The sequence below is a fragment of the Oxyura jamaicensis genome, chromosome 1, assembly GCF_011077185.1.
Source record: "Oxyura jamaicensis isolate SHBP4307 breed ruddy duck chromosome 1, BPBGC_Ojam_1.0, whole genome shotgun sequence".
Classification (NCBI taxonomy): Eukaryota; Metazoa; Chordata; class Aves; order Anseriformes; family Anatidae; genus Oxyura; species Oxyura jamaicensis.
Genome location: NC_048893.1, coordinates 23,515,884 through 23,532,435, shown reverse-complemented (window position 1 = coordinate 23,532,435; position 16,552 = coordinate 23,515,884). Strand labels below are relative to the sequence as shown.

The following is a 16,552-nucleotide window of genomic DNA, read 5'->3' as shown; positions in this document are numbered from 1 at the left end:
AGAAAGAAAGAAAGAAAGAAAGAAAGAAAGAAAGAAAGAAAGAAAGAGAAAGAAAGAAAGAAAGAAAGAAAGAAAGAAAGAAAGAAAGAAAGAAAGAAAGAAAGAAAGAAAGAAAGAAAGAAAGAAAGAAAGAAAGAAAGAAAAAGAAAGAACTCTCCTCTACCTAGAAGGATGTAAAATTAAATTAAAGAGGTTTAGGTCAGATAATAGTTGAATATAGGACTGAGCTTAATACTGATTCTTAACATTTTTATAAGTTGTATGTGTGATTAATCTATATTTTATTGAAATAAAAGAATGCACTTCTTCTAAAAATAATAAGAAATGACTTGTTCAGGAAAAAAAAATCACACATATATTCATGTATTCTATTGCAACCTTGACAGTCTCAATTTTATAATTTAATATATATATATAGTTAAATGTGCAATTTAACAAAAAATGATCACCCATTCTACTTATTAAAAGCTGAATTTAAAAAAGAACAATAAGAAATGCATCTGCTTTATGGTTGCTATAGCACTGTGTATTTCATATAACCTTTTCTAAAAGTTCCTGATTTCAAGGTTATATTAAGTGTCTTACTATATTATTATTATAAAAAAAGATTTTGACCCCAATGCACTGTTAGAAAGCTAACCATTTTCTCTTTGAGTGCCAATTACTTTGTACAGATGTACCTTCAGGCCTCTTCTTTGATTCAGTGTGCAACCCAGAGACAGAAAATGAGTCCTTTAACTTTTTCTATACATACTTGCAGTATTTTAAAAAGGAAGCAACTGTCATCAAATAATCTTTTTTTTTTTTTTTTTTTTTTTTCCTTCTTCTTTTTACACTTGCAAACAATCCTAAAAAAAACCATCATTATTTTTGTATTTCATGACCAGTCAAACCAATGGAAAAAAGTAGTGAAAAAAAAATTATCCTATTTTGTTGCTGTTGGGATGGTAAAGTAAAAAAAAAAAAAAAAAATTTAAATGAATGCTATGAGACATTTTAGATCCTTAGTAAGAGATCACAATTTCAGACAGTATCAGGTGAAAAATAAAGCCTTGGGAAATTATGAGGTATGATCCACACAAAGATGTTTAACAAGTGTGTGTAACCTGATGGACTTCCACAATATTGCTGCTGGCTTTCCCTACTAAAAATTAAACCAGAAACATCCCCATCCTCAACTTCTAACCCCATAAAGCATAGAATAGAAAATGTTTCAAAGTAAAGGGAAACTGCAGCTACAAATACAGAAGCATGTTATGCTAGTATCTTCTCTCTTACAGCTGTCTTTGATATAGAGATCCCCCTTTACTTGTTTTTGTTTAATAATTACACTCCCATTTGTTTCTTGCAATTCAGGTAATACAATACATCCATATATTTATACCGCCTGTGGTCCTGCTTCCTCTCTTTTGGTATTTTTTCTTCTTCATACCCCATCAGAATGAAGAATTACAAGATAGGTGAAAATGTCTGACATGAGGTAACTGCATTTGTACCTTGAAATGCCTGTACAGGTGTCAGTAAATCCTACCCCAGGGGCTTTTACCATTATTAAAACTTTCTGCTTTTATTCAGAACTCCATAGAAGACATGACAAATTTCAACTGATAAAATCAGAGACAGTTTGGGTCTCTTTGCTTTCTATTGAGTGGCACAGCAGCAGTTTGCAAGTGTATAATTTTCAAATTTGAAAGCAATCGATTGGGCCCTTTATTCCAACTACAACCACAGGTATTGAATGAAAGAGGAAGAAAGGACTACTTTGTAACAACTATTTCTCACTTCTTTATAGCTATCTTCTAGTCTATACTCACCAAACAAGAATAGGAGTCATTCAATCTGTGATCCAAGGTCTGCCTCTGAAGCAGTCTAAAGAGGGAAGCATGGTCAAATTTGCAGGGATTAGCAGAAATAAACTCCTCCATGCCATGTTTCTGACCACGGTCTGTATCTGTTCATACAAAGGAGAAAATGTGCAGAGCAATACATGTGAGTGTCTGTGCAGATTCGCAAATATGAATGTAACATGGTGTATAATTCTCAATACATAGAGTCCCTTGAAAAAAATGCAAAGAAATTACAATTCTTAGTTACATAAGTACAATTCTTAGTTACATAAGTATGTGCTTGCAAGTGACATATAGAATCTTTTTTTTTTTTTTTAATCTGACAAATAGCATTATTGAATTATTTTTCTATGATCATAAAAATCTATGGAACATAACAGAAAAAAAAAGTTGATACCCACTGACAGATGAAACAAAACAATTTAGAAAGGCTACCTGAAAATACAACATAGGACATGAAAATAATTCTGCAAACATGGTCTCCAAACACTTCAAATGTTACAATTCACAAAACAATTTACAAGTACAGAAAAAAAAGTGTTCTGTAATTATTTATTTATTTATTTATTTATTTTTTCTGACTCTAGTTTTACTAAAATAGCCAAATAAATATTCTTCACTCCACTGGAAAAAAAAAAATAGAAAAAGAAAAGGTTTATGCATTTATTTCTATAGACAAGAAAGAGCATATTTACTGCAGATCAAAGTACCACTCCTAGAAATATTCATCATGGCTTGAAGCCTACTTCTCAAATGGCAAACTGGAGCAGAAATGAACACACTGGCTTGAGCTAGGTCATTTCCAGCCTTCTTTTTGTACTCAGCTTTTAATGAGACAAACCTTAATGTAGTAATGGCAAAAAGCTCCTTCAACCTTCAAGCAAAGAGTAGTCAAAAAGGGAGCAACATTTTTGTGTAAATACATCGAGAAAACATACCATCCCAAATGGCACTTCAATCAAAGGCCCAAATTTATTGTTCTTCACAGATTGCGTCTTTCAACGCCTTTAAACCCCGCGGGTTTATCAAAAGAGAAGCTCTAGTGATTGCTTTCATTAATGCTATGTTTTGTCAAAATCCTCAATGTGAATTATCTATCAAGTATGGACAGAAAAAGCCTTACAGTGCCCAAAAGGACTAGTTATGTATTAGCACATTAGCTGTCTTGGATTCTATAGACTGTATTGGGGTGAACAGTCTTATCAACTTAAAAATTGACTTCCCCTTTCAATAGGGTCTTGGCTCTTTGTTCCTTTAAATTCAAACCTAGGCCTTTTTATATGCGTTACTAGAAAAGTACAGATCTAAGTGTATCCTAAATGCAGTTTTGAAAACCTGCATAGTACAAAACTAAAATTTCTAAAGAAAAGGAGACAAAAGTTTATTGATTAAACCCAATTATAGAGTCAGGTTCATAATAAAACTCAATATTGATCTGTGGGCATGATGCTAACATAATCAGTCACATTTAGAAATTTAGCCCCAGATCATATTGATCCATGTCAAGTCCAACTTTCACATGTATTTGTGGATGGGAGAATTATTTAATTCAAGCTGAAGGATCTGCAGCATCACGTCTTGGAAAGATGCAGAAACTAATTCATATCACTTGGCTTTGCATTGTCAAAGCAAGAGTCACATCCATGTGACAGATTTCATCAAGGTGGATGTAGCAAATAAACAGTACGACAATACATCGATGGTGTAAGGTATGAGACTATCATCCCAGTGAAACAGCAGCATGTATTTTTAATGACTAAAGGATCAGTAGCATATGTGATTACACAGATTAACAATATTTCCATAAGCATTAGAATAGCCTATCATTAATGACAGGCTTAGCTTATATTTTTGACAAAGCTACATGAAATGTTTTCTCTTAATTAGTACAATTTAAATATATTTAAACACATGAATTCAAAGATAAACCAATATCAACAAAACTACTTACACTACTGAAAGTACTAAACTACAATGTGAAAACATCTTCAGTTTCCAAAATGACACACATACCTAAAAGTTTTCCAAACCCAATCTAATATGTGACTGTTTTCTGTATGTCTTGTATGTCTTACATGGGTATCTGATTTATTAACTTCTTTAAAGTAAGGCAGGTCATACAAAAGAAAAATAATTAATATTTACTTCTGGCAGTGGTCTGTACAAATTAAACACAGCTAAATCTTTCTTAATTTAATTGGGTTAATTTTTTTTCTCTGTTTTACTACACATATAAAAATATCTCTGTAAATACTGAAAATAAATTAAGTCTTTTGAAATCGGGAGACTGCATGTTGCAAATGAAACATGGATTTGATGTTCTGATAGAGTCATCTAGATAATCTGAATGTGTACGGCAACCTATTAAATACAACACAGCTTCTGAAAGCAGGATTTTATGTTAGATAATTTGTGCAAAATAAGCAAAACCATTTATTTTAAAATGCACATACTTGCTATATTTAATTCTACAGAAAGACCTACAAATGACCACCATCTTTAAGTGAATCAAACATAACAGATAACACTGTCAAATAGTAACATAAAATCTTTTACCAAATGTAGTCTAACAACAGAAAAAGCAATTAAAAATTTACCTTTACTTGCTGTAGGCAAGCAAGAAATAATGGAAAAATAAATCTGATGTAATACATCTTATTTTATTATAATGATATACGTACGAGAGAATGCATAAATCTTTTTGAAATAAAATGGATTAAAAATATAAGAACTTAAAGATTATGAGGAAATAATAAATGTTATATGAATGTGATTTGAAAATGGTTAGAATTATTATATTTTTCAAATACCTAAACAAATGAGTTTTGTATGTCCTGTTCAGGCTACAACCAAATGCAAAAGACATAAAAGAGTGCTATATTGTGATATACAGTTAAGAAAGAAATACAATTCCATTTTCTTCTCAGCATTCTCTCAACCTTGGGAAATATCGGGAAGGGGAATTGGGAAGAACGCTGGGGCTATAATACTTGTGATTTTTTTTTTTTTTCACAATTAATTTTCTGCCCTTCTTAAAGAAATGTGTTGTTCTGCTTGCAGTGGCCTCTAACTCAAACTCATGCTTCTGGCTGATACTTCCATGTTACGTGGTCTATTTCAAGCCATGCATTTATTTCAGTGTTTGGAAACTGTTAGCCAAAACACTGTCCATTTTCTTAGCTCAAGGTGTATTTTTGATCAAATATGTACTTTGAAACCATGGTAAAAACTTACGAAAGCTATTGCATAAGTTTTAGTAAACCCTTTGGGTGTTCTTTAGGCAAGCATATTCATCTTAGCAGAACAGCACACCGAATACCCCTTTGGCAAGCTTCACAAGAAAATTCCAATTTTAGCCCAGCTACAAATGCTACAAAAATCATCACATCCTCAGGGACTCAGTAGAGTTGAGTGAATTGGGACTAGCAAGAACTCCAGGCTTAAAGCACATTCTGGTTCCTAGTGGTAATCAAATCAGTAGGCACCAACTCTGCCCTGTTCCAGCCCAGAAGCAAACATGTTTTCTGTAGCATTTACTAGGCTACAATGCTGCTAGGGTGAACTGCAGAATCTGGCCCTGTAAAGTGGTTGATGTCCTCCCTTTTGTGGCTCCCAGTGACATCCCTGTTGAGTCTTAGCACTGTGGAAGCAATTTGAACTAACTCAGGCAGACAGGAAGGCAGATAAAGAAAGACATCTAGTATTGTAGGGAATAAAAAGATTTAGAGACTGGGAGGGTAAGCCCTATGACTTGGTTACAGAAGAAGCTGGAACTGGTTGGATGAAAATGAAGGTGCACATACTCTTTGAAAAAGACAGGGGCAAGACATGCATTACATTCCTTCAAATGCTACTACACATACAGTGGCAGCTTACATTGGGAACATTTCAAATCCAGATCATTGACCGGGACTCCAAAGTGCTACATGTCAGCACAAACACAGGCCAAAGAGACAATCCACGCCCCTAGAACCTCATAATTTAGATATCAGACAGTGGAAAGTGGAAGAATATAAGAAAACAGACTGGCCAGTAAGGCTTGAGCTGGGGATAGCACACTGATGGACTGCTACTGCTCTGCTGAAGGACAGATTTGAGAAGGATATGAGATAGTTTCCGTATGTTTTTGAGTAGCACAGGGGAGAGGATAAAGGCGACTTACTGACTGCCTAAGGAGTGGGTGGTGTAGGCTGGCGTTAACCTCTCCTTCCTAAAAGGAGCGTAGCTGGAGGCAAGCAGGACAAGGACAGGAAGGGGAATGGAGGAACATGCAGGGAGAGAGGAGTTATTCCACTCTTACAGGTGGCAAAGTGTATGGTGGATATAAAGATGCCAGGCCTGCTGAGAAAACTATGTAAAATGAGAAGATAGCTTTTATTTCTGTTTGTTTTTAAAAGATCAAGTAAATCAAACACACACGCACAAACACTTCAGAACTCTTTTAAAATAATTGCCTTACAATAACATCACCAAGCATTCAAGATCTGAGCAATGGTATCATAAGGTCAAACAGCAGCATTTCTTGCATGTTAGTATTACACCACCAGCACCTTAATACTAGTCATAATCTGGTTCTCCCAGAAAAACAACAACAACAAAAAGTTCAAAGATTCAGAGTGATAAAAATTAAATATAAAAGAAATATAAAATTCATCATTTTGGGTCTCATTTACTTCCATACCACTAAACCATGATAGCTAGAGACTTTTTATGGCGCTTGTCATTGGACTATCCAAATAGACTGAAAATGTCAATGCTATATTTCCATGACTAATCCTAAAGCATTTCCTCATTTGGCAAATTGCCTGCACTATCTTCTTGATTACGTAACACTGACTGCTCTACATGGACGATTTAATTGTCTGCACAAGCTCCCTTTGCAATCCAGTTTTGGTCAGCTAGATGTTTCATTTGAAAATGTCTTCAACTTTGCCATCATTGGATTGATGTCTTATGATATCAATGTATGGCTATGGATTTGACTCACTTTGCTACTTAACAAATTGGATTTTATATTCTGCATGTGGGCTTTAAAAAACTTTAAAAGGACTTCTTTTCCTTCTTCTCTGTAGATATTTTCACAAAGAGACCATCTCTGAATTCATGGTGCCACAGGACCAGAGAGATGTTTGGCTTTGTGTTGCCTCACCTCTGCTTTTGCAGTGTTGCTTACAGTATGCAAAATACCTTAACACACCCTTCTGGTGCGTAGTTAGATCACTCTTTGAAATTGGTTCAGATTAAAAATTCAACAGATGTCAGTGTTTTTGTGAGATAAAACACGTTTTATTAAGTTTTCTTTACAACCCAATCAGGATTTTGGGTACCTATTGCTCAGTGTAACCAGCACGTTTTACTGTCATCTAGTAGTATAATGATAAAAGATTACGATGTGAACAGAAGGATGTGAAACTGAGTGATAGATAGTAGGACTGACAGAGGACAATGATTTTGACTCAATTTGCCACGGATTTCAAATTATAAACCAAACTGAGTCTAAAACAGTCTCTCTTCTTCCACTCTACATATACAGATAGATGACACAGGGGAAGGATTACAGTATACTGCCATATGATGTTGAAAACATTTTATAGCTATTAAAAAATCCTTGGACTGTATTAGTTAGCTAGGTTAGAAATGTTGCTCCCCTCAGCCCCTGAAACAATACAATCATATGCTCTCTATGTGCAGATATCTACAAGACAGAATACTTTCAAATAGATTATATGAAAATTTCAACTGTTAATATATGCTACCTACCTTGATTTTCTTTGAAACAATTATTTTCCTCAAAGAATGACAAGGAAAATTTAAATTGGATTTTTATTTATTTATTTATTTATGTTTATTTTTTTATATCCACTGTAGTATTACATTGAAGGGTACAAAAATCTAGTGGCCCATCTAGTACATTTCAACTCACAATGTACTGTCTGCATTTCAATTTTTACTTAGCTAATATATAAAATGTGTGATAAAGTGGACCTAAATCTATAAAATCCTGAGAATAAATTGATGCTTTTCTATTCAACATTATACTGGCAGACTAGTGAAAAATAAAATGTACACCAAACACCATCTCCATAGTAATATGTGGGTCAACTGTAATGAAGATGAAGCTAATTGTCGCATATTCATGGCTTATAATAAAAATAATGACCTCCAAGTCAGGATTTCCCTGGCTGGTAATAATAATCTGAGTTAAAGAGCTTCTGGATAACAACAAATTGCTTGGCAAATTTCCCCAGTGAATGAGTTCTGCTTAATTGAACTTCACTGAGGAAGCCACAACATATTTTACCAACTAAAACCAAAACCAAAGCCACAAAAGAAAAAGAAAGAGACTTACAAAGCGGGGATACATCAGTGTTGACATTTCCTCCTTTAGGATTCATCTTCTGAGCTTGACTTGCAGGAATAGGCTTATAAGATTGACCCGTGGCTCTGTACATCGCTTGAACCCAGAGTATTCTATCCTGTTCATCATCACTGGCAAATATGACAGTATCGCCTTCTTTAACAGCATTGAAAAACATTCGACCACCCTGAAGACCTGAAGCAGGAAACAGGAAGGTAAGTCTGAGTTACTTCTAAATCACCATCAATATTAAGAACATTAATTCATTGGTTTTCCTGTGTAGGAGGGCGGGGGAGGTGGTCAATCATTTGATAGGTATTTATGTCCTAGAAATAGGATAATATCTAGAGATATAGGGATCAAATGGTAATATAAGTAGAATCAACTATAGAAGTCAAGAGAGAAAATATTTCCATTATTCCATTTCCAATTCAATTCCAATTTATTTCTTATTCGTCTTCTCCATGTCACATGGTACTATGTATTTCTCTAATGCATTCTCCTCCAAGGCATCATTTTCTTTGCTGGATGCTACTTTATCTCTTCTTAAACAGAAGCAACTCCATACCTCTTATCAATCTTATTGCTTTTTCCTTGGTACCTTTCCTCACTTGAGCACTTTACTGTATGAGTGAACAACCAGAGCAGCACACAACATTCCATGTGGCTGCAACCAGGGATTTTTTGTGACATACCATTGCCTTAGCTTTCCAAATATCTTCTGAGCATTGTTTGGCTTTTCAATTATTCTAAACATTAAGCCAACATTTTCAAAGATCAATCTGCAATATCTTGAGGTCTCTTAAATTCATAACCCTCCAATGTTTACATACTGTAGAATCATTTTTCTCTACATGTGTAACTTCGATTACCCTCTGCCAACCTATTACTAAATTGTGTAGATTCTTCTGTTATTGTCAATTTTTTTTTTTTTATTATTCTGAGTAATTTATCTTTAGCAATCACTGCCACCATTCACATTCTTCTCTAAATCACTTATGAATATACTTCACACTGCCACAAGATTCCACCATTAACCAGAGAGAAACAGGAAAGACTGACTAAAGTTGATTATCTTTTCCTTGTATCATATGTGGTTTTATAATGTTTCAGGCAACGTTAGTGTGAGTTTATTGTTCTTACAACAAGCTTCTTTCTAAAACCATGACTTCACACTAGAAAATCTTAGAGGAATAATTGCAAAACCTTCAGATGCTGAAAAAAAACAGCCTTGGTGGTTTTCAGTGCTAAATCAAAATGAACAAAGTCAATTAGCTATTTTACACAAACATATTGTACTTCAAAATCATGAAAAATACCTGTATGAGGAGCTGTATAATCCACAGTGTATCCTTCCAGTTGCATCAGTTCCTGAGGCTCAGATTTCTTTTCTCTGTAACTGCACATAGCAAATGTGTATTGGCTAACCTGAATAAGAAAGAACTTCTTAATTGCTCAGTTCCAGAGCTAATGTTGCACAATACACACACCACTGCTTTAAATTAGATCTCAGTTGTGCTGAAGAAACAAAAAACACTTTTTTTTTTTTTCTGAAATATTTACAGTATAAAACTCTATGTTCTTTCCCCTTCCTGCCAAAAGGAAGGAAAAAAAATAAAAGCTCTGAACAAAAAAGCTCTTTGCAGTTTTCTGAAATACAACATATTTTTGCAAAACTGAAAGTAAGCTGTCATGGTTTTGGCTGGAACAGAGTTATTTTTCGTCATAGAGATTTTTATGATTCTGTGTTTTGTATTTTTGGTGAAAGTAGTGGTGATAACACACTGTTTTTAGTTGTTGCAGAGCAGGGCTTACACAGAGCCAAGGACCTCTCTGCTTCTTGTGTTGCCCTGCCAACAAGGAGGCTGGGGGTGCACAAGGAGCTGGGAGGGGACACAGCCAGGACAGCTGACCCAGGCTGGCTAAAGGGATATCCCATACCTTATGGTGTTGTGCTCAGTAATAAAAGCTGGGCTAAAGAAGGAAGAAGTGGGGATGTTCGGAGTGATGGCGTTTGTCTTCCCAAGAAACAGCTAGGCACAATTAGCCCTGCCTTCCTAGAAGTGGCTGAACACATGCCTGCAGTTGTGAAGCAGCAAAAGGATTCCTAGTTTTCTTCGCTTACACATGCAGCTTTTGCTGTACCTACTAAACTGTCTTTACCTCAACCCATGAGTTCTCACACTTTTACCTTTCTGATTCTCTTTCCTACTCTACCTGGGGAGACTGAGCAAGCACCTGCGTGTTACTAAGCTTTCTGACAGTGTTAAACCACAACAGAAGTAAACTAGGTTCAGCTAGAGAAAATATTTGGTGCCAACCATACTGGTTAGCCTTCTGTGTGAGAGAAAAGGTCCTGTATTCTAAGAAGCTGGAAAAAAAAAGACATATATATATATATATAAATACTGTTTGCAGGAGGATTGCCAAAATTTATCATGCAGCTGGAAAGGTGATCACAAAACTAGCCAGTTCTATATAGAGAAGGTAAGTATCAGAACCTTCAGTTTGACTTTATAGTCCAATTTCTGCCTCTTCTGTACCTCTATTCACAGTCATGAACAACATGAAGTTCCTTTTGATCAAGCACAATTAGGAAGAAAAAAGCATTAAGAGAAGGATCTGCCATCATGTGGTTTAAGACTCTATAGACAGAATAGAAAGTGATAAGGAGAGCTGACAGAAAAGTGATTGGAAAGATAAAGATAAAATCTAACAGCCGAGGGAGAAAAAGCAGTCACTGAAACAAAATTGAGATACTGACAGAAAAAAGAGCTTGTGAATCTGCAAGCACTGGAAACTTTAAGGAAATTTTAGTCACTGCACCAAGCCTGTATAAATTTAAGAAACGTTTGGACTATGCACTAAGTCATAGTCTAAACTTTTGGGTAGACCTGTGCAGTGCAAGGAGTTGGACTTGATGATCCTTAAGGGTCCCTTCCAACTCGGAATATTCTATGATTCTATGAAATGAATTTACACAGGCCTCTGAAACTCTTATCTCCAGGGTCTGTAGGATGTCTGGCCATCTGACTTGTTTTGAACTACAATATAATTTCTTAAATATGCGAAATTATGCAAGGATCCAAGGATATGCGAGAAGCTTGTCTCACAGACAATGGACTGTATTGATCTCAGTTGTTGACTGCTCAGCTAATCATCACCTAGATCTACAGCTTTTGCTACAACTTCAGGAATGATCCTTTTTGACATAAAATTTCAACAGCTGATTTCAGCGTCATTCATATACTAGTTGTTGCTGTGACTGCACACTAATCCACCTCAAAATCCAGTGACTTCAATTGCCTGTGACTGAAGATTTTTGACTCTCTGTGGAAAATATTTGATATTTATGGAAAGTCACACAAGGTGTGAGATTATTATTGACATAATGCCCTGATAGTAATGTGCTATGTAAAGTATTGTGACTTTTTTGTAAAACTCATTTTAAGAATCCCTGGGAAAACAGGATTATGCTACTCTATGTGTATAGACCATATAGTGAATGAATGTCCTCTGCCAGAGTGTGCAAAAGCAAAAGCTGTTATAGCTCTCTCTTTGTGAAGAAACTAATGCAGTACTAACATCTCCATCATCACAGCAGAAGCCTATAGCCAACAGAAGCTAACATAGGTATTCCAATACATTAATTAAAGTAGCTTTACAGGACGTTTCATATGTACATAAACTATATGTATGTACAAACTATAATGTGTATGATTTCATATGTACAAAATTATAGCAAATAAACTACTTTATTTAAAGTAACTAATTCTAATTTCATCTTGTGAACTAGATATGAATTTGAGCAACAAGTACAGCTAAAAGTCAGGTAACTAAAACTGAGTCAGCTTTCCACCTTGAGCTTACTACATTTGCTTTATACAAGGAGAGCTAAACATAAATAAAAGCAAAAAACAACCTAGCTCACCATTTTTAGAAATTTAGATTTTCAGGCTACGAGGAACTGCTATAATCAGCCAGCCTGTCTTCCAGCATAACATATACTACAGATTTTCACCTCATTGTTTGAGCATTGTGCCCGTAACTTTGCTTTCAGTTGTGGTACTTATTTTAGAAAACTGTATGTTGGTTTAAAGATTTTTAGTCGCTTCCAGGGTTGCATTCAGGGCAGGGCCTGATGGCCAGGGACTGTTCCAGGCCCAACCAGCAGCAGGGTAGCTGAGGGCACTGGGGCAGTGGCAGCCCTGGGCACCAGACACCTACTTGGAATGGGGATGGGCCAAGACTTGGCCAAGCTGTAGTCCCATGGGTGGGCCCGTCCCACCAGGGCCCATGGCTGAGCAGGGGAGAGTTGTGGGGAGCTGGAGACCTGCCCCACTATGGTGTTATTGGGGCTGGGAATGCTGAAATGGCACCCTGGGCTGTGGGCAGGGTGGGAGAGGCCCCAGGGGATGCACAGGGACATCATTCATTCATTCATTTATTCAGGCCATTAATGCCCTCAGGGCCCTGACACAGGCTCAGCCTTAACCATGCCATTAGATCTAGGTTCAGCATAAATATCACCTCTGGTACTGTTTGGTATTTCCCTATTTATACTCTCTATGATCTTATCTGCCCTCATGCACAACCATGGAGGGAACATTGGGTAGTCACACACCTCTAAATCCTTTGCAGCTATCACTGCATTTCTTGAGAGCACCCTCCTCTCCCTTTCTTGCAAACTGAACTGACTTCTTTAATTTTTGATACCTGATACTGCAGTAAACACTTTTTAAAATTATTCCATTTGGTTGAATGAAGTAGCTTGGCAGACAACCAAATCACCTAAATTTTCTTGTCAACAACTCTGTACAACCATATTATATAAATAAACTGAGCCATCAAAAAGGAAGTGAGCACATACTTGTGGAAATGCACAGGAAACCCGTTTTTAAAGATTTTTTTTTGCATGTTTTTGAGGATTGGTTTGTGGAAAATCTAGGCTATGTGTCTTTGTTCATTTTTAATCTTACCATTATCACAGAGATTATAATGCTGTTGATTTTACTTCTACAAACATATTTCAAATATATTCTTTTAACAGAATGACTTGTTAAGTAGCAGTACACCATGGGATAACAGGTACAAAAAACAGGATTATGTAGAACACATTTTCAAACAAAAACATAATCAAGTCATCTTCTTATAGTAATGCTTGACAGGAGGAAAGGAAATCTCCTTCCTACAACCGCATTTCATAATTTTCCAGGGATCCAAACACCTGACTTTGAGATGTTTTACCTACTTTATAACAAAATGGAAAACTGACAACAAACCTGTGTGTGCATGACAGATATATACAGGCAGCAATCTGGGAATGATTTCTGAACAGTGATGCTAGGGGATGTTCCCATGGGGCAGAAAGTCCCTGTTCAGCGCACCAGGAGGACCTCTTACTGAAAACCTGGAAGCTGACTGTGGTCCCTGCACCAGGACATTAATGGACAGTTCAGCTGCAAGAACTAGCTTGCATAGCTGGGGTATTTAGAAAAAAAAAAAATCTGTTAAGAAAATGACTGACTTTTCAAACATTAGAACAAATGAAATTAAAGTTACAGAAGAGAATCTGTATTTAGATCACTGAAGGAAGGTTATGATCAGATGACAAAGTAAAACACAGCATGTCCAGCTGAGGCTTCTTACCTAACATGCAATATCCTTGTCACTTGCTAGTTTGAAATGAACAACCTTTTAGAGAAGTGACTGGATTGTAAAGGGAAGAAAAGCAAATATAATGAAGAGGTTAAAATTTCTAGACTTTGTAACCTTCCTATAACATTGAGCTGTTCTTTCACACACCACTAATAACTTCCAATACATGTAGCAATAACAAAGATGCACAATACTCACATCACTCTCCTGAAAAATCAACTTTATTCATCGAATTTCACACCTGAGTTAAATTTTCAAAGCCTTTGTGTATCATACTGATAGTTTCTGTCTTACAACTGAATTTCATGGCCTTAATATTTTACCAACATAAGCTAAAAGCTAAAATCTACAGAGGAAGAATCATCAATATGTCAATGATATATCAATACAAAAGACTGATATTCATTACTGAATGCTTATTTCACACATATTGACTTCAACTTATTGTCAGTGTGTGTATCGTGTAGACTATATAAATGAGCCAGAGCTGTCTGGACAGTAAATATTGATTTACCACAGTACTTTTGATACAGCTTTATTGAGTTGGTAGCTGCTTTAAGATGAAATAGATGTCTAAATCCCATCACAGCTGGAATTCCCGTAACATTCTCTTCCAGTATTTCAATTTCAGCATAGGAAGCAGAAGATAACTAAAATTCACTTGGCTGTTCTTGCAGGTAGCTCCATATCACACACCAAGACCATGAGTCTCTTAGGTGTGCACTTTAAAACACAGGTGGCAGCTGTGGTTTGGAGGAGGAGAAAAAGGTCTTTCTTTTTATAAAAGGGAGTATGTAAAGGAGGAGGAGTGTGAAAGAAGAGTGTAAAGGACAAGTAAGCATTCTAGTCTTTCTTTTTCTCTTGTAACTATTTTGCCATCACATCCACACCTTAACAGCTATCCTATCTCAACCTTCTTCTCAACCTTTGCAAGTCTTAGTAACTAAGTCACAAGAAGACGTGACCTATTCTCAGAATACCTTGGTAAAATCTGAACCAAAATGATTTCCTTAGCCTTTCCAGATGACTTCAACCTGAAGTCCTGTTCAACTTTATAATCATTACTTGCTAATTATCAACATCCAAGCCAATTCCCACTGAAGCCAGAGAGAACACTGTATTGACAACAAGCTTAGCAAGAATAACATGCAAATACTCTCAGCTTTTAGGTTTACTAAGATCTTGTTCAGTTGTTGTTTGTTATAATTTTCATAATTTAGGAGTAGGAAAGAGACCAGGTGAATATGACTAACAGAATAGTAGAGAAAGGAGTCAGGCTTTCTGTAAGGCAGTTTAGAAGCCTTCATTCTTAAACTCTTGTAAACAGGCTTCAGTCTTCATATAACGTTGACGGAGACTCACATTTTAACTCTCTTCTATCAACAAAACAAAGGACACAGAGGAACATTGTTCTATGAACTAACTCAAAAGAACGTCAAATTTGTAACGGTTAGGTGAAGACAAGCACAAACAGAAAATATTGATTTTTCCAAAGAATCACAGAAATTGTTCATTTCCCAGTTTTGACAACACAAGTAACATTTACTTTTTTATTGCTGTTGTAATAGCCTCATGTTAATGTTGCCATTCATCAGCATGTGAAAATACAGCACTAGGTCTGGACAAAAGGTTATGAATTATCAGCCTAGCACATTTTTGTGGTTAAGAACAATTGCTGCACTAGATTTTCTATAACCACTGTGTAATTAGATTTTACCCAATTTAATAGTGCAAGAAAGAACAAAAACAGCCTTATTCAAAAAAAAAAGAAAAGAAAAGAAAAAGAAAAAGTGCTTAGTAGTAACTAATCTTTGCTATTATTTAATATTAAAGGCAGGAAAAATGTGTTGAGACAGAATAAATGAAACAATAAGTACAAACCACTTTAAAAATAGAACTATTTTAAATTGAGTACTGCTAGAAAGCTGTCAGTGAAATGTTTCAAGCTCACAACACTATTCAGAAATTTCTAGGTTTCCATTGAAACAGTGCTCTGGGTTTGGACTGATTTATATATGGAAAATTCAGTGACATTTCTGTTTACTACATATATATATGTAAATTAAATATATATATATATCCTGGTAAGTGTCTACAATGTAAAAACCTTGGAATAGTGCTGCATATATGGCCTGAAGATGGTGATTTATAAATGGTTCCAGATACTGTACCTGAGAACAAATAGTCAAAGATTACTTTTCAATGAGATTTCCTGGTAGTCTACTAACCTGAACAAGAACAAAGTAGCGCTTTTTCCACCGTTTCCAAACCTTCTGTCCTAGAGCGTACAAATATCTGAAAAGGAAATAATAAAAGGAATGTTTTTTGTTTGTTTGTTTGTTTGTTTTTCCATTAATAAAAAGCGTGATATTAGGAGCCTGTAATACATATGAGTGTATTCACTTGCTGTACATAGTATTTTTCAGTGTTGTCACATCTAAGAAGTGATTTTTTCTTCTGTTTACTCAGACCACAGAAAATTCACAGATATTCCTTTTTGTTCAAAACTAGGCATTTTAATTAAAAAAAAAAAAAAAAAGGCAGAAACTAATGATCTCATGTTTAAGACCAATCTGCTCATAATTTACATTTTACAAATTGCCTCTGAAATAAATAGCTTAAAGTTAAACACTTTTGATTACACCAAAACATTGAATGTTAGAAATGTTAAACTTCTCAACCTTCCCCC

At 35.5% G+C, this 16,552-nt stretch overlaps 1 protein-coding gene across 22 annotated transcripts in view; it reads right to left on the bottom strand.

Moving 5' to 3' along the window:
- The window catches only part of CADPS2 (calcium dependent secretion activator 2), a 315,235-nt gene that overhangs the window by 105,884 nt on the left and 192,799 nt on the right, over positions 1–16,552 (bottom strand). For 14 of the 22 annotated variants that reach the window (XM_035331849.1, XM_035331889.1, XM_035331938.1 and 11 more), the window contains exons 9-13: positions 16,092–16,158; positions 9,525–9,633; positions 8,197–8,400; positions 4,445–4,453; positions 1,815–1,951 (exon numbers count right to left, since the gene is read on the bottom strand). In XM_035331849.1, the coding sequence (XP_035187740.1) occupies positions 1,815–1,951; positions 4,445–4,453; positions 8,197–8,400; positions 9,525–9,633; positions 16,092–16,158 (526 nt within the window). The remainder of the gene's footprint in view (positions 1–1,814; positions 1,952–4,444; positions 4,454–8,196; positions 8,401–9,524; positions 9,634–16,091; positions 16,159–16,552) is intronic. The other 8 variants (XM_035331857.1, XM_035331897.1, XM_035331913.1 and 5 more) reach the window with 1 other exon arrangement.